Consider the following 21,601-nt stretch of genomic DNA (forward strand, 5'->3'; position numbering starts at 1 on the left):
TGATAGCACCAACAATATAGAAATTGAGTTAGTTTCGGACTTAATTGATGCATCAACAAGAAAGTAGAAAGCTGATCTAATTGATAATACCTTTCCAGAGAACACGGCACAGAAGATTCTGCAAATTCCTTTGGCGAAAGAACATAATGATTTTCAAGTCTGCTGAGGAGAACATTCTAGCGAATTTTCAGTCAGAAGTGCCTATAAACTATTACAAGAGGCTAATATGGGTCCTAGTGCTTATTTAATACAGACCGAAACAAAAAATTTATATAGAAAACTATGGAATTTACATCTCCCATCAAAAATTGCCATCACTATTTGGCGTCTATCATGGAACTTTATTCCTACTTTAAAAAATTTAATACTAAAAAGAGTGGCTTCAGATATCTCCTGCCCTCGGTGTCGAAATGCAGAAGAAGATAGCAACCATGTGTTTAGACAATGCCTTACAGCAACAGAAACATGGCAGAATCTTTACCTCTCATGGGTCTTAAATTATACTATTCAAGATCTGTGGGAATGGCTTACCTGGGTTTTCACCATGGGTAACAGTAAACAATGTCGCCTCTTTTGCTGTGCTGCATGAATGATTTGGAGTTCCAGAAACCAGTTTGTTCATGAGGGGAAAATAACAACAAGAAGAGATTTATCAAATAGAGCCTAGAGTTATATAGCAGAAATCGATGGATAGGAAGAAAAACCACTTACCTTAGGTGATAATAGAAGACAGAGATAGATTGCAAGAAATGCGAGAGTAACCATTTATTTTGATGCGACATTCGACAGTAAATACTCAAGATCGGCTTCAGGTCTGGTGGTGTGGGGGGAAATGGGTGAGTTTCTTGCCTCAAAAACAATACTCCACTCGCAATATCATTTCCGTTCATGACGGAGGCATATGCAGGATTACAAGCAATGAAGTTAGGGATCTCACTGGGCTTTCAATCAATTGATATAATAGGGGACTCAAAAACAGTCATAAAAAATACAACTTAACAGCAACAGACAAGTCAGTTTTAGGGGCAATCATTTGAGATATTCAAAAGAAGAAACATCTCTTCCAAGAAATCAACTTTCAGTTTGTTAAAAGATTAGAGAATGGTCATGCCCATGAACTTGCAACAGAAGCTTTAAGAAAGGGAGAGGAAAAATACCTGGAGGAAGCATCCTTTACTTGTCTTCAGTGCAGACGAGATGAGAGATGGCTGAGAAATCTAGACTGAAGAAAATCTAGAGGAAATATGAAGAGATAAGGATAGCAGAAATGAAAGCTTCCTTGAAAATAGCTATCATTTGAAATGATAGTATGGGAACTCGGAAAGTCTGACATTAAGTGGGTACCAACTGTTTTGACATCAACTGGATTTGACGTTTGGTTTTGACGTTTCCATTTTTTTTTCTGTTTGTTATTTGTTTTATTGTGGGCCTCTTGTCTCCTTTTGGGCCACTTTTCTTTTATTTGTTTTTACTTATGGCCCAATCCATAGTTTTAAATATTTTTTATTCATTATGTTATTCGTTTTAAGATAAACAAAATCCAGTTGAAATATTCAAAAAAAAAATACATGTAAGATAAATTGGAAATAACTTTTTTAATTAAAATTTTAAATTAAAATAATAATTCTAAAAATTATCAATTAAAATATTATTAAGTATTTAATCCAAAGATTTATTGCCAATATTTTTTTTTGTATTCTTCATGTCCGTTTTACGATCCATGTTCAGGGTACATGGACTGTCCCTCCTAACAATATTATCTCCAAGGTTCGAACCTATGTCTCTCATTGAGAATGCAATGTGCCTTACTATTGCATCCAATATTTATTGGTAATAAATTTTATTGTAAAATATCAAATACATGAATATTATTTTTATTTAATAAGAATAAAATTTTAAATTATCATTACATTCTCAATGAGGTATTTTGTGAACCAAACATGATAATCAAACTTTCCAATGATTTTAATCAATATTTTCTTATGTATACCAAACGTTGCAAAGTAACTTTCATGGTAACTACATTTCTAGTAATCACATTTCAAGGAATCACATTCTACCAGAATCATAACATGGGAAAGCATCAAACGCTATCTAATTTTAAACTCATAGAATACACGAAAATATGATTAAACATATGAAGTTGAGTTAATTGCACTAGACATCCCTAATTTATTACATTCATTTTAAACCGATCCTCAAACTTTAAAACGCTCTAATTACATCCCAAACTATTGACGTTATATAAACCCGATCCTTCCATTATTGAAACCATTAATTTAATCATTTAATGTCACGTAAAATATTATGTGACATAATTTAAAATAAAAATTTTAAAGAAAAGTAAAATGTTATTGCATAATTTTTAAAATTAAAAATTAAAAATAAAGTAAAATTGGGAAAAGAGAGAGCGAATAATAATTTCTGTAAAAACTTCAAAAACCTTCAAACTAGAATTTTTATATCTATTTTTACAATATTCATTTTTTTTCAAATTTTCATTTTAAGTTATGTTACATAAGATATGATATCTTATTTAATGGTTGAATTAAAGATTTTAGCAACAGAAAGACCTTATTAATAAAAAGTTAAAAATTGAATATGGAATTAGAATGTTTTAAAGTTTGAAAAACAATTTATAATGAATATCATACTTTGTAGATGTTTAATGCATTTAACTCTAAAATATTCAATAGGTAAGTATTAACTTTATATAAAAATAAAAAAAAATTGTATATATATAGAATAAACATAAGTTTAATATTATAAAAAAATAAGTAATTATAATGTAATTATATTTTATTTTCCCTAATATATTGCTTATTTAAAATATAAATAAGGTCTTGTAAAGTTTTTATTAAAAAACTAGTTTTTAAAAATATTTTATAAACTTTCAAATATAAATTCGATAATATATGATGTATTGAATGTAGTGTTGACAAATAATTTGAGGCATGTTGCACATTATCCTTAAAAATATTTCGTCGTATAGGTATTCCTTAGGATTTAACGAGCTTTTTCATTATAAAACAGGGATAGGAATCAATAATAGATTACAATAAAAAAGAAATTAAACTTTGAGATAAAATTCAATCAAATAAATGTAAAGTGGTAAACTTTAAAATAGAGTAAATTTACTTTTAATTTATAAGCACAATAATTAATATTAATTAAAGTGAAATGTAGTGACAATTTTCAATTTCACCTAAAATATAGATGTACTTCATGAAATTATACTTTTAAAATTTAGTGGTAAATTTTTTTAAAAAATTACAATATATTTTATTAATACATATAATTAATTCGTACGTTGCATGAATAAAAAAATCTATATATTATATTATAAGGTATTATACTCCCAATTGACGTGGACGACATACTTTTTTTTGCCACATGGATTATTCATATTTTAAGTTAGTTAATAATTTTTATTTTTTTAATTAAAAAAGGAATTCCATATAAGTGATAAGGACACAAAATAAAATGTGATAAGATTAACTATTAAAAAAATCCTCATTCTTCTTAAAAATATTTATATTACAAAATAAATGTTTTTTTTAATATACGTGATAGTTCAAACAAAAAAAAGCATAATGTTAAAAATAGTCCTTGACATTTGACTGTTTAATCACTTTGGCCTTTAATGTTTTTTTTGAAACACTTTTAACACCTAACTTTTTTTCTGTCAAATTGGTCTATTTTTTACAGACATGCTGATGTAGCCGTTAGTTGACTAACTGCCAACACCAACCGCTGACATGGCAATCTAAATATAATTAAATGTTGATGTGACACTATTTTGTCTTATATACCACATCAGTAAATGATTTTAAAATTATTATAATTATTTTAAAATCATCATCATTGTTTCTTCTTCTCAATTGTTTCTCTCCATCGTTCATCATCATCATTACCGTACCTATTCCTTAAATCTAATGGCTTTAAATCCTGCAACATCGAAGCATGTTTCCCAATAGAATACCTATAACAAAAATAAGTTACAACCTCCAAATTCAAAGATCCAAAACACATATTTTCACCAAATATGATAGCTTAAAATCATATGTTTCATCGTAGTGATCAAATCTTCAGTAAGATTTACCAGCGGACTCGACAACTTAAATTGTTCACAAAAGTACTTCATGTGTCGAACCAATTCTTCGTTGATCGTAATAATATCTTCCAACAACGATGATCTAATCCTCTCATCTTTCACCGCCTCTGAACAAAGCCCACAAAGCCATTGCCCTTCAAATTTTTCATGTACACGAGCAATGTATGCTGACGTACACTCCTCTGTTAGCCCACAACAATCCCACTCAGCAAACTCAACTTCGATTTGGGTGTTTTTGTTTTTAAAAGGCTCTATTATCTTCGTCAATATTGAAGCTCACCTGCAAAAAACTAAAAAAACTCGAACTTGTCATAATCAAGCAAATGTGTTTTTGATTTTTATTCAAACCCAGATGAGGAAATTTGTTTTATCTCTCTTTTTCCCACTCCCTTTCTTGGAATCTTTCTTGAACGACAACAACAAACATATGAAGATGAAGTGAATATTTCATACACATTTCAGAGCCGAAATTGGCTCGTATTATCTTTTTATTTCTTGATCGGAGTCTATTTAAATTCAAAGATAAAAAAAATTCAAGAAATTAAAGCAGATATAGATCTTGATTGCATTAATGCAAAGAGATTTTATTTTTTCGCGTATTTCTCTCCAGCTAAATGCCTTTGATTTGTTTTCCCTTTAAAGAAATGAACCATGGAGAGAAACAATGGAGAAGAAGAAACAATGATGATGATGATGATTTTAAAATAATTTTAAAATTATCTGTTAATGTGACATATGACACAAAATAATACCACATCATCATTTAATTATATTTGGACCGCCACGTCAACAGTTAGTGTTGACAGATAGTCAACTAACGACCACATCAGCATGTTCGTTAAAAATAGACCAATTTGACAAAAAAAAGTTAGGTGTTGAAGTGCTCTAAAAAAAACATAAAAGGTCAAAGTGATCAAACAGTCAAACGTTAGAGGTTATTTTTGGCATTATGCCATAAAAAATTTAAATGTTTAAAGTGTTTAAAAATAAATTAAAAATTGTTATAAAAAACCTATAAATATTTAAATTTGAATTTAACGAGTAGGTTATACTCTTATATTTGGAATTTAATCCTTCTACTTTTATTTCAATGAATTTAGTTTATTTACTTTTTAGATTTATACAAGTCCAATTATTAACATCATTAAAGTTTTTTTGTTAAATTGAAATTTATTAAAAGTGTTATTATTTTTATTATAAGACTACTAAGTGGATATTTTTTTTAATTTTAAAATGGCACGCTTAGGAAATTGAAAAAATAAATTTAAGGTGGCATTAACAATTAAACTTGAAATTTAAAATTTAAAAAATGTAGGGATTAAATTTTAAATTTAAAAATATATAATAACCTAGAGCATATTTTAACCTAATTAGTAATATATAAGTGTTGATCACTTCAATGTTAATTTTCCTTTAAAAAATACTAATTTAACGTATTACGTAAAATTAAAAATGTATTAAAATAAATTTAAAAACTAAAAAACTTATTAAAACATTTTTTTAAGAATATGATAAAATGTTTTAAATTTAAGAATTTAAAAATTCTCTTAATATAATAGGCTTTAAATCTAATAAAAAGATTGTTTAAAAATTAAAAATAATTTAAAAGCTTTTACTTTGATTATAGTAAATATGTATACTTAAAGCAATGCTAAAATATGTTTCAAATCTTTGAAATTTTCGTACATTTAGAATTTAAATTTTTTACTTTTATAATATATTTTTTTACGTTAATTTGATTTTATTATAATAAGGAATATTTGTAGGATAGAATTTTTTTAAAAAATAAAATAAAAAAAATTAAAACATTTATTATAAATAGGTTTCATAAATAGAAAATTAATGGATTCCATAAACATTTTTCATTTATGTTTGTAGGAAATTGTATACATCACAGACATAATAATTCAATACATTAATTTTATCAAATAAAATATTGAATTACAAAATATGTAAAAGAAATTATAAAATTACTTAAATTTATTTATAATATATATCATAAAATTAATATATTTTAATTGATAGACGTACATAAATTTGTGGATTATCGAGTAAAAGAACTAGTAAATAAATAAAGAAAAGAGAAGCATGGAAATGGAAGGTTAGGGTTATTGGGCTTGTGATGGAAATTCGAACCCAATTATTATCTGTTTTGACTTTAAAGACCCAAGCACAAGTACAGTAACTAACAACTAGGCCTTGGGTGTCGAATTGTCAATTGATTGAGATTTGAGTATCCAATAAATTAAAATATTAAAAATAAGTATAATTCCAAGTATGCCCATGACATTTTAATTTAAGGAAGGATAAAATAGTTATTACACACCTAAATTAATCTATAGCCTGCTTTAAAATCTTCAAAAACTTTTATGACAGGAACATGGGAGTACGCCTCGTGCAGCTGAAAATTTTTTAGAATTCCCAAAACTCCCCTTAAATTAAAACCTTAATTGAAACCAGTGCCCTAATTTATTCATCAAAAGCCCCGTTTCTCAAGACTTAAGTAAATTTTTTTTACTTAAAAAAAAAAGAAAAAGAAAAGAACTAAGTAATTTTGTATTAAAATTTGCTAGGGTGCTTCAATAACATTCTTTAAAGTTACCGTACGCTATATCTTCATAATAAAAGGATAAATTTCTTCAAAAGTTACTAAATTAATAGTAAATTTACACTTTGGTTACTTGATTTCAAAAGATTATCAAGTTGATTACTAAATTATTCGAACGTTATCTTTTAAACCATTGGCCTGTTAACTTGGTAACAGATGTCTAATGTAGTCTTTAAGTCACTATTCATCACAGGGTTTAGGGGTTAGCATTCGATCGAGTCAAGTCGAATCGAGTAAAAAAATTTCGAGTTAGTCGAGCTAACAAATCCTATTTTAGCAATCGAACTCAATTTGAATTTTTTTCCAAATCGAGTTAGAAAATTTCGAGTTGGGTTAACAAATCCTATTATTTATACTCAATGTTATGTTTACATGATCCGATTATTTAACTAGTAAACAAAGTACAAGATTATTTAATTACATAAACAATATAATAGTTTAGCCTTTTAACTTAATGGGTAAACATTTATAAAAAATGACGTGGTTTTATCTTTTCTTATTTGAATTTTCGGATAACTCGAATTGTGTAATTCATATTCGAGTTGAACAAAAAAAAATTAATTTTTTATTTAAGTTGATTCGGATAACTTGGACTATTTAATTCAATTTTTAAATTTTTATTGAGTTTTTCAAATTGAATCAAATTTTACTCACCCCTAATAGAGTTAGCTATTGAACTATTGGTAAGTTTACAAGTTTGGACTTTGATCACTTACTTTTTGCACCAATACTCCCTAACTTGATATCCAACAGTATCAACAACTCAAGCCTCAAACCCTAGCAAAGCCATTGTCAAGCTTATGCCTCACCTTTAACCCTACCAACTTATCAACCTTTCATGCTTAGCTCACTCAACTTTTCCCCTTTGACCAAAACCATAACATGAGAAAATCCAAAGTCAAGATATTCACACACCTTTACATTGAACCAACAACCAAATATCACCACAACCATAATCAAAGCAAACAAAAATATTAAAAAAAAGCAAATAAAAATAAGGAAGAAAGTCTCTTATTTCAGCGGGCTACAAATAAGACCTAAAGAAGCAAAGGGACAAAATAAAATTAGAGAAAAGAGAATCAAAATGTAAAAAAATGAGTCAAATGTACTAAATTTGATCAAGAGTTAGTTGGAGAGTTCCAATCGAGAATGATCAATCTAAACAGTCAAGGAAACACTCTCGCTGAGAAAAGGGACATATCAGAGTCAGGTAAAGATCCGACAATAGTGGTTGAAGATCGAAGAGCTCTTTCATTAAGGCTTCGAGTTTCAATTAGGGGAGTTTTAGGATGTTTCAAGCCATTTCAAGAAAACTAAACTGCAAAATTGAAATGAAAAGAAAAAAAATTTGGTTCAATGTGTTTCTTCGCCGAAGGTGGAGGCCAAACAATCGTAAGATTATTGGATACAACTATTAAGGAGATACAAAAATCTCATTTCATAACTTTTGAATAATCTAGTGACCAACTTGTAACTTTTTTAAATTGAGTAACCAATGTGCATACCTACCAATAGTTGAGTGCCCTTAGTGTAGTTTACCCTATGATGAATAGTGACTTAATGACCATACCGAACATATGGTATCAAGTTAATTGCCAATGACTTAAACGATAACGTTTGAATAGTTCAATAAATTAAAAAATCATGTCTAGACAATTTAGTGACCAATTTGTAACTTTTTAAAATCAAGTGAGAAAAGTGTAAACTTACTTATCCTATATAATATCATTTATTCATTTAATAGATTATAAATGATGAATAAAATTGTTATATTATAAGTAATATATTGACTAAATTTAAATATTATTTTATATCATTCGTTAACAGTATTCTGTTTTATGAAATTTCACTAGTAAGAAGCGAACCGTTAAGACTATTCTTTACATTAATGCCGAGTTTGTTTGCATGTATATATATCAGAATTATAACTGAGTTAAATGACGAAGACTATGATTTTATTTATTTTTAATGTAAGTAACCTATATATCAACTTTGATTTAATGTGTAAAGTTACACATGAGTTTAGAGATGAAGTCAAAAATTTGTTTGGGTGGAATTAAATTATATATTTTTAGGATAATAAAAATACAAACCATTTTAATAGCCTATATCTTTGTAATTGTTAAATGATTGTTAAATATGACTCCTATTTTCAGTCAAATTTGAAAAATAATCTTTCAGTTAAACTTTGTTTACTTGTTTCAATCAAACACTGATTAGTTTGGATTATTTTATTATTATTTGATCTATGAATTTAGCCTATAAATAGGCTCTTTTACAACCTTAGAAAATACACCCATTAGAGATTAGAACTCATAACACATTTAGAGAATTTTGTGTTTACGTTTTGTGGGTTCTCTGTTTTCGGGTTTTCGGGGTTTAGTTTTTATCTCCATCTTTTGTACTCTTCGTTCTTTTGCCATTATAGTAAAATTATCTTTGCCTATGGTTTTTTATCCTCTTTGGAGGGGTTTTTTCACGTTAAATTTGTGTGTTCAATTTCTCAATTTATTCTGCTATTTTCTTGTTCGTTACTTAATCGGGTTAAAATCCTAACAAGTGGTATCAGAGCTAGTTCAATTTTTATAGATCAGCCCGTTCAGAGATGGCAACAACAAGGTTTGAAATTGAGAAGTTCGATGGTGAGACAAATTTCAATCTGTGGCAAGTTCGGATGATGGCAATTCTAGTTCAATCAGGCTTGAAAAAGGTTGTTATCGGGAAAAAGCCTGATAATCTAAATAAAACAGAATGGGAAGAGCTTGATGAAAAGGCTTTATCTGCAATCCAGTTGTGCCTCACGAATACGGTATTACAGGAGGTATTGATGGAGAAGACTTCATCTGCCTTGTAGAAAATGTTAGAAACTCTTTATGCGACTAAGTCTCTGGCTAACCGTTTAGTGTTGAAACAATGTCTATTTACGTTTCGCATGAACGAATGTGAGCTTCTTAGAGATCATATCAGTCAATTCATTACTATTTTAAATGATTTAAAGAATGTTGAGGTTCATATTGACGATGAAGATCAGGCTATGCTATTATTGTGCTATTTACCCCCTTCATACAAGTCTTTCAGGGAGACCCTAATTTATGGCAGAGACAAACTCTCGTTCGAAGATATGAAGGATCATTTGTTGAGTAGAGACAAACTCGACAATGAGCTTAATTTGGATAGGAAGACAGATAGGCAAGCTTCTGTTTTGGTAGCATCAAAGAAACGAGATAAAAGGTGTCGCTAGTGTAAAAAGTTAGGTCAAGTCAAAGTAGATTGTTATAAACTGCGAAATAAAAAAGCTACTGAGAGTAATGAGGAAGATGTAGCTGGTGCTAATTTGGCCGATGAAAATGGGGATGATTTCTTGTTAGTGTCAACAAATGATAACACCAAGCTCACGTCCGAGTGGATCCTAGATTCAGGATGTTCTTTCCACATGTGTCCCAATAGAGAATGGTTCTCCACATACAGTTCAATTGAAGGTGGAGTTGTGTGCATGGGAAACGATTCATCTAGTAAGGTAATTGGTATTGATACTGTTAAAATTAAGATGCACGATGGGGCGATTAGGACACTCTTAGATGTCAGGTATGTACCTGATTTACGAAAGAATCTCATCTCCTTAAGTATTTTAGACTTGAAAGGATGCAAAATCAACATCGAATCGAGCGGTATTAAAGTATCTCGTGGAGCTCTCGTTTTGTTAAAAGGTAAAAAAACCAGCAGTCTTTATATTCTGGAAAGTTATACAGTGACCGGTGAAATCGGACGTCCCTCATCCATTACGGAGTTGAAGTCAACTTGTTTGGAGTGGAGGCAACTTGGTCATATGAGGGAAAAAGGTATGACTATTTCGTTGAAGAGAGGTTCTCTTTTGGATGCAGGTTTTGAAAAGTTAGGGCACTGTGTTCGTGAAAATCAGACCCGGGTTAGTTTTGATTTGGCAGTGTACAAGTCGAAGGCTAGAAGTCTTCCAGTTTCTAAGCACAAATTCGACTCAGTTAATTCCCTGTATAGTTCAAGATAGGCTCGTGGCGGGCTTTGGCAAAGATGGCGTTATAGAAAATATGAGTCAAAGTGGAGATTTGTTAAATATGACTCCTATTTTCAGTCAAATTTAAAAAATAATCTTTCAGTTAAACTCTGTTTACTTGTTTCAATCAAACACTAATTAGTTTGGATTATTTTATTATTATTTGATCTATGAATTTAGCCTATAAATAGACTCTTTTACAACCTTAAAAAATACACCCATTAGAGATTAGAACTCATAACACATTTAGAGAATTTTGTGTTTACGTTTTGTGGGTTCTTTTTTTTCGGGTTTTCGGGGTTTAGTTTTTATCTCCATCTTTTGTACTCTTCGTTCTTTTGCCATTATAGTAAAATTATCTTTGCCTGTAGTTTTTTATCCTTTTTGGAGGGGTTTTTCCACGTTAAATTTGTGTGTTCAATTTCTTAATTTATTCTGCTATTTTCTTGTTCGTTACTTAATCGGGTTAAAATCCTAACAAGGATTAAATCAAAATTTTATTATCATTAATTTAAAATTTTATAAATTATAAAATGGCCTAAATGAAAAAAAATTATTTTAGGAGGGTTAGGCCTAGCCTCCCCAACTCCACCCTTACACCAATTTTGATTTTGTATAATTTTATACACGATATTTTGATTTGATTAAATTTTTATAAATAATTAATATCACTATAGATTTAACATTACATATAATGTACACAGATAATTATATTTATCAAATATAAAAATAAATTAATACATTTATTTAAATGTGTACAGTTAAATTAAAATAAAAATTTTATATATACATTTGAATCAAAGTCATAGCTTAATATGTATAATTATATAAAATCTAAGTTCATATATCAAATTATACATTTAATCAAACAAATTTCATACATAATTTTAATATTTTATCTCTAAAAAAAGGAGAGGACTTTTTTCTCATATAAAGTTTGACCTAAGTGACCATTGCCCTCGTCATCATAAAATTATCTTTTTAACTCTTTCAAAATTTATAAAATTATATAATAATAAAACTATATTTTAAACCTTTAAAATTTATTAATCATTTTTTGCCCCTTAAAATAATAATCTAACTTCATCCGTTAGTGTAGAACATTAATGTAATTACTGAATATCTTAAAAAAATTACATAAACCATATTAGTTATAATTTCTATAAACTATAAGTTAACAACTTAGTGATTCTTAAAATGTATCACTACAACATAAGTTTAAAAAAATCATGTTATATATAATATAATGTGATTGAAGTAATTAAAAATAATATAAAAAGAAAAGAAATAAATAAAATTTTTTAACAATATCATTATAGGTTCAAATCATATTTGTTCTTTTTGACATAATATCTAGAAACATTCATAGTCTCTTCCCAATCCATAAGTAGGAGAATAATGCGTTTCAATACTCAAATCCACATGCTCTTACATTTACAACGGTACCCATATCAATCGAATTAAAACTCAATTAATAATTAAATAATAGAAATTTCTATATCACTAAATAAATATAATGGTACCGTAAAAGTAACACAATGATGAAAATTTGATATTTTTCTCACTCCCCTTGATCTCTATCATGTGGTGTGAGCCTTTCACAAATTATAATTTTGTTTTGGCCCCACTCCCAAAACGAACCCACCACCCTTTCCTCGGAAACTCAAATCAATCTTATGTTTATAATCTTACTTAATTTCACTACAAATTAAAGCAAATAATAAATTAATATCCAAATTCATTATTTATAAAAACTAATATAAATTTAAATAATAAATATCCTTTCAATCTTTTCTAAATTAGATATAGATATAATTAAAACATCAAAACCAAATATTTTTTTAATTTACAATAAACTAAAATTAGTTGATTGGACCAGTTGATCTAATCGATTAAATTAAAAATCGGTTGGCATAATTTTTTGGAGTGAGGAAAAGAACTATTTAACTTATAAACCAATACAAAACGGTTGGATCGAGATAAAAATAGATTGAATTGAATCTAATAATTTTTTAAAAATAATTTGCTTAACTAAAATTAGACTGAAATCAAATTGAATAATTATTCTATCATCAATCTAATTGGGGTAAATATCCAAAAATATGTGAGTTTGGAATTTAATTAGGGTTAGGAGATAGGCGGAATCCAGAATCTGGAGTAGAGTTGCCTGTATCAGCACGCCACCCACCCACTCAGACCTTATTAAATCAGGTTTCAAGGATACGTTAGTTATAATTTAGTGTGTAAGAAAGGGAGGAAGCAAGTAAAAAGAAAGACCTTGTAATTACTTTGTTTGTTTGTTTGTAAAAAATTAAAAACCCTATTCTGGGTTTCACAATCTCCAAAGCTGCCTCTCTCCTATTGTCATCAAATGTGTCTTGCGTTTCCTTTCCCTATGTCTTCTTTTTCACCTACTTATTTCTATTTATTTACAAATATCTCTATTTTATTTTAATAGTAAAATACATTAGGGTAAATTCACCCAATACCATTAAACTATCAGTATGTTTATATTTCAGTCACGAATTATCGAAAAGTTTTTATTTAAATCACTAAACTATTTAAAAAATTATTTATATCATTAGGCTATTAAGGTTTTTCTTTTGAAGTCCGGTTAGCGAGCTCCAAGTTGCGACAATTCAACAATCAGTATGGTAGATCAATACCCATAAATGAGTAGAAGAATATATCTTGAATCCAAGTTGATCTGATGGCTAGTGTTAGAGATTGAAAAAGAAAATCATTTGGGTTTTGGTTATCATATTCATGAGTTCAAAACTATTCCATAAAAAGAAATTGATTTGTAAAAGAGAAGGAAAATTAGAGTTTTCGATCAGGGCAGGCATTGCAAAAGAGAAAGCCATACAATAACGATTTTAATAGCCCAATAACTTAAATTAAAACTTTTAAATAGTTCCATGATCGTTTTGTAATTTTTTAAAGTTGAGTGATTAAAATATAAACTTACTAATAATTTCGGCTAAGGCTGCATGTTGGATATTTATTTAGAATTAAGGAAGGCTGCATGTTGGATATTTATAATTTTTATAAAACTCAAGTTCATTTATTTTTTATATTAAATTTAAATATTTCTATTTAAATATGAATTAAAGTTATGTTTGATAAATTGAAAAAATAAGTGTTGACTTTAAATTATAAATTTTTTTGATGCATCACTTAAAATTAAATACTAATTATAATTAGATTGTTTGATAAAAAATAATATAAACTTAAATGAAATAGAATAAAATAAAATAAAAATAATTAAATTTATTTTTTTATTTTTTTGGAAAAAAATCTATTTAGTAAATTTCGTGGTAAATTCAAAAAGCCAAAAACAAAAATGATATCCAACAAACATATCAATCTAACCTCGAGTAGGTAAATTTCAAAAAAAAAAAAAAGAGTTGAGGTTGCGGCGTTACCCTAATTAATATCATTATTAGCAAAGTAAATTTTAAAAAATTGCTCCAGTTTCGTACATACAACACAGCATGGATAAAAAATCCCATTGAATTCCTTGGTTGGATCCATTATTTAAGAATTCAAACTTTATTTGTTATTCAATTTTATTTTTTTATTTTATACATTTTTTAATAATTGATGAAAATTAAAACTTTAATATTTTAATTTCACAATAAAGGTGGTATGCTAATTTGAATACATATTTTATTAATTAATTAATGTTTAAACCTAATATTATTAAAATAATTAATACATATTTTAAATATTTGTTCTTTTTGATACAATATATAGCATTACTCATAGTTCCTCCTCAATCCTTAAATAAGAAAATAATGTGTGTTTTAGCGCACTCAAATTTATATTCTCTTATACTAATAACAATATTAATCGAGCTAAAAATCTACAAAAACTTATTCATAATATCTAATATCTTGCTCTGATATGTAAAAGATTTTTAATTGAATAAACTTAACGAATTAATCACATTATTTTTCAATCAATGATTAAACAACCCTTGAATTGGGGATGATGTGCCTGACTTTATGCTTCATGTTTTTAGGGCTGATAAAGCAAATTTCCTGTTTGAATTAATAATTTAAATATGCAAAATGTAAGATTAATTATTGATCCGTGTTGGTATAATGATAAAGAATATTATATTTTTAAAGAAAGAATGTAAGGCTTTGATAAATCATCGAAAAAATTAAATTTATATTTTCAATGATTTAAAATTTTATGCATGATTGATAATTTAAAATTAAAACAATCTAAAAGAATTTTTTTCTAAAAAAAGTGTAAAAAATATTAAGTAGATAAGAGTTACTTATCACTTAATGAATTGTATTTTCAATTATTTCAATTTTACTTTTTTGTTTTAAGGTTATATTATCCTATAAAGCTTTTAGGTTTAAAATTTTAATTTTAGTTTAAATAAAGTGAAATGTTTAAAAATTAAATATAAAATATAATTTTTTATAATTTAAAATCTATATTTATCAAACAATCTAATTACTTTATTTTTAAGTGATGCATAAAACAAATATTATAACTTAATTTTGTACTTAAATTTTCAACACAATACTTAAAATTTCAATATATCAAACCCCTCTTAAATTAAATATTAAAAATCACATTATTAAAATCAACAGTAAGAGAATTATAAAATATAGATACATAGAAAATAAAAGAAATTGCAAGATTAATTACGTCACCATTAGCCAACAACATTAGCGTTTAAAGGCTCAACCGTTGGATTCGGCCACTCATCAGCTGGGCCCACGGTACAGGGTCCCATCTAAATGGAAATAATGACACGTGTACGGACGGGGATGAAGGAAACAATAGATGCTTCAAACATTTACTGCAAAGTGGTCAACAGTAGTACTGCGGTCCGCCCCCCATTCGGCGCATAATAGCTTCATATAATTATTATCGAATTTGATTACTTAATTTAAAATAATTCTAAGCTTCATTAAAATAAGCATTTGCAGCTGAAAAATGGAGTCTTTCAATGTTCTAAGTTGTAAGCATTACCCTCAAAGCATTTGAACCCCCCCCCCAAAAAAAAACACAAAACCAAAAAAGCAAAACACTCAAAGCTTCAACTGTGAAAAACTCACCACCACCACCATAACTGCCACCGCTCACGGTGCATGACCTCAGCCTTAAGAAAAGCTTTTCACCATCTCTGTCATAAATTTTATTTCTTCACCATTTATCTTTTTCCTTGATGTTCACATGCTTGGTTTCATCAAACCAAAAGAAATATTCAACAGTTTGGTGTAAAGTGTAAGCAAGCCTCACACACACCTCCATTGAAAGTTGAAACCTTCTCTCTCACATGCATGTTGTCTCCTGGAAGTGTGGCTTTTCACAGTTTCCATTGAAAGTCTCAACAAACCCTTTCTTTCTTTCTTTCAAGTTTCAACCTGTTTGATCTTAGTCTTCCCCACCTTGGGTTCAGGCCATTTTCAGACCTTCAAATGGCAATGCCTACCCTGTTTGCAGGGACCCATTTATTGTTCTTCTATCTGTTTGTTTTTAGAACACTCTTGGTCACCTCGTTGTCACCTGATGGAGAGGCTCTTCTTTCTCTTTTATCAGCTGCTGACCCATCTGCAAAAGCTTCTTCACCAGTACTCTCTTCATGGAACCCAAAGAGCTCAACCCCATGTTTATGGCAAGGGATAACGTGTTCTCCACAAAATAGAGTTATCTCCCTCTCATTGCCCAACATATTCCTCAATATCTCTTCATTTCCCTCGCAGCTTTCCTCTCTTTCTTCCCTGCAACTTCTCAATCTCTCTTCCACCAATATTTCAGGCTCAATCCCTCCTTCTTTTGGCAAACTAGTTCACCTTCGCCTTTTAGACCTTTCCTCTAACTCTCTCACAGGATCCATTCCTCAAGAGCTCGGTCAGCTTTCATTACTGCAGTTCCTTTTCTTGAATTCAAATGGATTAAGTGGAGGGATTCCTCCACAGCTAGGTAACCTCACTTCATTACAAGTTCTTTGTCTACAAGATAATCTCCTCAACGGCTCAATACCATCTCAAATGGGTTCATTGGTTTCTCTCCAACAGTTTAGAATTGGCGGCAATCCTGATCTAACAGGAGAAATCCCTACACAGTTAGGCTTACTTACCAATCTGACCACATTTGGGGCAGCCGCCACTGGACTTTCTGGTTCCATTCCATCAACATTTGGCAACTTGATCAACCTTCAAACACTGTCTCTTTATGATACTGAGGTATCTGGTTCGATACCACCTGAACTGGGATTATGTTCAGAGTTGAGGAATCTGTATTTACATATGAACAAGCTGACTGGTTCTATTCCACCTCAGTTGGGCAAGCTTCAAAAGGTTACTAGCTTGCTTTTATGGGGTAACGCATTGACAGGTTCAATCCCAGCTGAGATATCCAACTGTTCATCACTTGTTGTGCTTGATGCTTCAGCTAATGATCTTTCTGGCAAAATACCTAGTGATATTGGAAAGCTTGGTGTTCTTGAGCAGCTTCACTTGTCTGATAATTCCTTAACTGGGTTGATTCCTTGTGAGATAAGCAACTGTTCGAGTTTGACTACACTTCAACTCGACAAGAATAAATTATCTGGTGCAATTCCATGGCAGATTGGTAACTTGAAACAACTGCAGAGTTTCTTCTTGTGGGGCAATTCAGTTTCAGGAACAATCCCATCTTCTTTTGGGAACTGCACTGAACTTTACTCCATTGATCTTTCCAGGAACAAGCTTACTGGTTCAATACCAGAAGAGATTTTCAGTTTGCAGAAGCTCAGCAAGCTTTTGCTTCTTGGAAACTCTTTATCAGGGGAGTTGCCGAGAAGTGTTTCAAATTGTCAGTCACTGGTGAGGTTAAGGCTTGGAGAAAACCGGCTTTCAGGGCAGATTCCGAAGGAGATCGGCCAACTGCAGAACTTAGTGTTCCTCGACTTATATATGAATCATTTCACAGGTAGTCTTCCTTCTGAGATTGCCAACATCACAGTTCTTGAGCTATTGGATGTTCACAACAACCACAATAATGGAGAAATCCCATCTCAGCTTGGGGAGCTTGTGAATTTAGAGCAGCTTGATCTTAGTCGAAACAGCTTCACTGGAGAAATTCCGTTGAGTTTCGGTAATTTTAGTTACTTGAACAAGCTGATTCTCAACAGCAATTTATTAACAGGGTCTATCCCGAAATCGTTTCAGAATCTGCAGAAACTTACTCTGCTTGATTTAAGCTACAATAGACTCTCCGGTGAAATTCCATCTGAGATTGGTTATATAACAAGTTTAACAATCAGTTTGGATTTGAGTTCCAATATGTTTACCGGTGAAATACCGGAATCAATGTCTGGTTTGAGACAGTTACAGTCACTTGATCTGTCTCATAACATGTTACATGGAAGAATCAAGGTATTAGGTTCCCTTACTAGTCTCACTTTTTTGAATATCTCATTCAATAATTTCTCAGGTCCTATACCTGTAACACCTTTCTTTAGGACTCTTTCCTACAATTCTTATCTGCAAAACCTGAATCTATGTGAATCCGTCGATGGTTCCACTTGTTCATCGAGCCTAATGCGAAAAACCCGATTAAGATCAGCCAAAACTGTTGCTTTAGTCTCAGTGATCCTTGCATCAGTTACCATTGCAGTCCTTGCTTCATGGTATTTAGTTACAAGGAACCATAGGTACATGATGGAGAAATCAGCAGGAGCTTCATCATCTTCATCAGGAGCTGAAGATTTCTCATATCCATGGACTTTCATTCCATTCCAAAGGCTCAATTTCACCATTGATAACATCTTGGACTGTCTAAAAGACGAGAATGTGATGGGAAAAGGCTGTTCCGGGATCGTCTACAAAGCAGAAATGCCAAATGGGGAATTGATTGCAGTGAAAAAGCTTTGGAGAACAAAGGACGACGAAGAGCCAACAGTGGACTCATTTGCAGCAGAAATTCAGATTCTAGGACACATTCGCCATAGGAACATTGTGAAGCTCTTAGGTTATTGTTCCAACAAAAGTGTTAAGCTCCTCTTATACAACTACATCCCGAATGGTAATCTACAACAGCTTTTGCGAGGTAATCGAAACTTGAGTTGGGAAGTAAGGTACAAGATAGCTGTAGGATCAGCTCAAGGCTTAGCTTATCTTCACCATGATTGTAAACCGGCAATTCTTCACAGAGATGTGAAATGCAATAACATACTCCTAGATTCCAAGTTCGAGGCTTATTTAGCGGATTTCGGGTTGGCGAAACTGATGAACTCTCCAAATTATCACCATGCAATGTCTAGAGTAGCCGGCTCTTATGGTTATATTGCACCAGGTAAGTTCCCTACTTCCGCCCTACTTAACTTCATAGGATTAGTACATAGTTGATTCAGGATTCATAGCTCTTCATTAGGACCGTAACTTCAGCTTACGAAGTATTGTTTTGGATGCAGAATATGGATACACAATGAACATAACAGAGAAAAGTGATGTATACAGTTACGGGGTGGTTCTTCTGGAGATACTAAGTGGACGAAGTGCAGTGGAATCACAAGTAGGAGATGGAGTGCACATAGTGGAGTGGGTGAAAAAGAAAATGGGAAGCTTCGAACCGGCGGCATCGATTCTGGATGCTAAGCTTCGAGGAATGCCGGACCAACTGGTTCAGGAAATGCTGCAAACACTTGGGATTGCAATGTTTTGTGTGAATTCTTCACCAGCAGAACGTCCAACAATGAAGGAAGTAGTGGCGTTGTTAATGGAGGTTAAAACCCAACCTGAAGAATGGGGAAAGACTTCTCAACCTCTAATAAAGCAGTCATCAAATCAAAGTTAAAAATTGTCTTTTTCTTGTGTATTGTCATTTTTACATTCCAAGAACATCTAAAAACAATGAGAAAAAGAGAGTTGTGTGGAGATATTGTTGGATTTGAGTGATGGTGTTGAGGAGTCTGATGTACAGTTTTAGGAACATCAATTCTCTTGATTTTGCTATCTTTATTCTCCTTTTTTCCCTTTCGATCTAATGGATCATGCTTCACTAAACTTTAAATTGAAATTGAATTTTGAAGTACAAGGTTCAAATATTGTAGGCCGTTAAAATGCATGAGATATTGAACCATTGAGTGAATAGGATTTTGTTGATACATGAATAGATAAGTAGTTGAGACGAGTGATTCTTCTTGACTAGGACAAGGCAGAAAGTCGTTAGATAATGTGGTTAGAGTAATAAGGAGAAATTGAGGGAGAGAGAGACCTAGGATTGGATAGGAAAAGAGAAAGGCTTCTTGATTGCTTAGGTCTCTTCTTAGATTTCGGGCCTTACATGCTTGCGTCTTCTATTTTGATATCATGTGTTGAATTGTTATTGACAGGTTAACAGGTTAGAGGAAGTGGCTTGATGTCATAGATTTAAATAAAGTAATGTTATAATATATCTTAGTAATATCAAATGTGATATGATAATTGAAACTTGATAAGATGATTAAAAAATACACCTAATCAAATAAATTATAAGTTGAAGAGTTCTTAAAAAAAGATTATTGTGAAAGGTTTATTCATATTATTCGAAAGTCTTGACTGCTCATAACATCATGGTGGGGTATAACTGATTGTTACTAATAAAAATGAAAACGCTAAAAAAAGTGACTGCTCAAATCATTATGGTGGGGTGTAAAGGATTGTTACTACCAAAAATGAAAACATGAGAAAATGTAGTTGCGAATTGACAGGATCACACAGTTAAAATCTTTAATACTAAAGAATATAGGACAGAAGAGGGGATAGGAAGTCAAAGAGATATCCTTCAATCCCCATAACATGCATGCATGTAATGGAAGTAGGCCCAATGATATAACAAAAGAGCAGACATGCAAAAACAGGCCATGCTTCCCTCCCTTCTTACCCACATGCCTGCCTTACCTCACTCTGTCTCATTTTACTTTCCAATATTTCATAATTACATTTGGCGTCGACTATTTTAAAAGAGATATTTTAAAAAATCGATACCTATCTTCTTTATTTATAATTAGACCGGTTTATGATTGGTTATAAGTCTAGATTCAAAAACTCGCATGAAATTTAAAAGAATTTAGATAAAATAATTAAGCCCATTTAAAATATAGATCGAGTTCGGGCTTACATTCAGGGTCCGACCCATTTTGAAGTTTGTAATATGTTATATTATGTTATTTTTATATATTATGTAATTTAGAATAAATTAAAAAACATAAACTTATGCCAAATATATAATACTATTTTAATGTAAACTTTAAAATAATGTTAAGATGATTATATAAAAAATTTCAATAAATAAAAAATATAAAATTATTTAATATTTTTAAAAAAATTTAAAATAATATGGATGAGTCTAAAATGAGCTTGTCTTAGTCTTTTGCAAATATTAATGGATTTGAGTAAAATTTTAGACCCATATTTTAAGTCGAGTTAAGTCTAAACAAATATAAAATATATTAATATCATACTTACACCTGACACAACGCGACCCTGTTTATAACCAAGATTTTGCTTAAAAGATCTGAAATTCTTTATCAATTCATTTATTTTCCTTTTCTTTTTTGCTTTTGACCTAGGATGTATTTGTGTCCCCTCTTCTTTTCTTTTTTTTTCTCAGTTTGGTCCATCAATCTTTTTGAATATTTTGTTTTTTCGGTTTTTGTTTGTTATTGTTGATTTGGAGAAAAAAAATCATCGAAAATTCAGGTATGTTGAAATGTGTGTTGATCATGCTTTGATTACGTTGATATTTTATATGTACTTTTTTGACGAACTTTCACTTGTATATTGCTATGTTGGAATCACTTGGACACACTCCCTTGTGTGTGGTTCATAAGTAGTAGGGGGCATTCGTGGTAGCA

The 21,601-nt window shown here is 30.3% G+C and overlaps 2 protein-coding genes across 5 annotated transcripts; one reads left to right on the top strand and one right to left on the bottom strand.

Annotated features, from left to right (window-relative positions):
• Positions 1-44: 44 nt before the first annotated feature.
• LOC107957513 (uncharacterized) lies at positions 45-1,422 on the bottom strand. 4 transcript variants are annotated; one of them, XM_016893034.2, is made up of 4 exons: positions 1,158-1,403; positions 712-814; positions 532-610; positions 45-448 (listed from the first exon to the last, which is right to left on the bottom strand). In XM_016893034.2, the coding sequence occupies exons 1-4, from the start codon at positions 1,168-1,170 to the stop codon at positions 383-385; spliced, it is 261 nt and encodes an 86-aa protein (XP_016748523.1). In that variant the 5' UTR covers positions 1,171-1,403; the 3' UTR covers positions 45-382. The 4 variants fall into 4 exon arrangements, 3 of the variants coding, with proteins under 3 accessions (XP_016748523.1, XP_016748525.1, XP_016748522.1); XR_001700476.2 differs by having other exon boundaries at positions 45-581; positions 1,158-1,422; XM_016893036.2 differs by having other exon boundaries at positions 532-581; positions 712-1,366.
• A 14,319-nt stretch (positions 1,423-15,741) lies between these two features.
• LOC107957512 (LRR receptor-like serine/threonine-protein kinase RGI5) lies at positions 15,742-19,782 on the top strand. Its single transcript, XM_016893032.2, has 2 exons — positions 15,742-19,059; positions 19,178-19,782. Exons 1-2 carry the CDS (start codon positions 16,200-16,202, stop codon positions 19,558-19,560), a joined length of 3,243 nt encoding a protein of 1,080 aa, XP_016748521.2. The 5' UTR covers positions 15,742-16,199; the 3' UTR covers positions 19,561-19,782.
• Positions 19,783-21,601: the final 1,819 nt, after the last annotated feature.

This window comes from Gossypium hirsutum, chromosome A05, assembly GCF_007990345.1.
Source record: "Gossypium hirsutum isolate 1008001.06 chromosome A05, Gossypium_hirsutum_v2.1, whole genome shotgun sequence".
NCBI classification, from domain to species: domain Eukaryota; kingdom Viridiplantae; phylum Streptophyta; class Magnoliopsida; order Malvales; family Malvaceae; genus Gossypium; species Gossypium hirsutum.

Coding starts and splice junctions, on each gene's coding strand:
- LOC107957513 (XM_016893033.2), bottom strand. CDS start 890: ATGAACGGAAATGATATTGCGAGTGGAGTATTGTTTTTGAGGCAAGAA. Junction 611..711: donor GTCTTCTATTATCACCTAAG/GTAAGTGGTTTT, acceptor ATGAACAAACTG/GTTTCTGGAACTCCAAATCA. Junction 449..531: donor TACCCATGGTGAAAACCCAG/GTAAGCCATTCC, acceptor TGTTGCTGTAAG/GCATTGTCTAAACACATGGT.
- LOC107957512 (XM_016893032.2), top strand. CDS start 16,200: ATGGCAATGCCTACCCTGTTTGCAGGGACCCATTTATTGTTCTTCTAT. Junction 19,060..19,177: donor TTATGGTTATATTGCACCAG/GTAAGTTCCCTA, acceptor TTTTGGATGCAG/AATATGGATACACAATGAAC.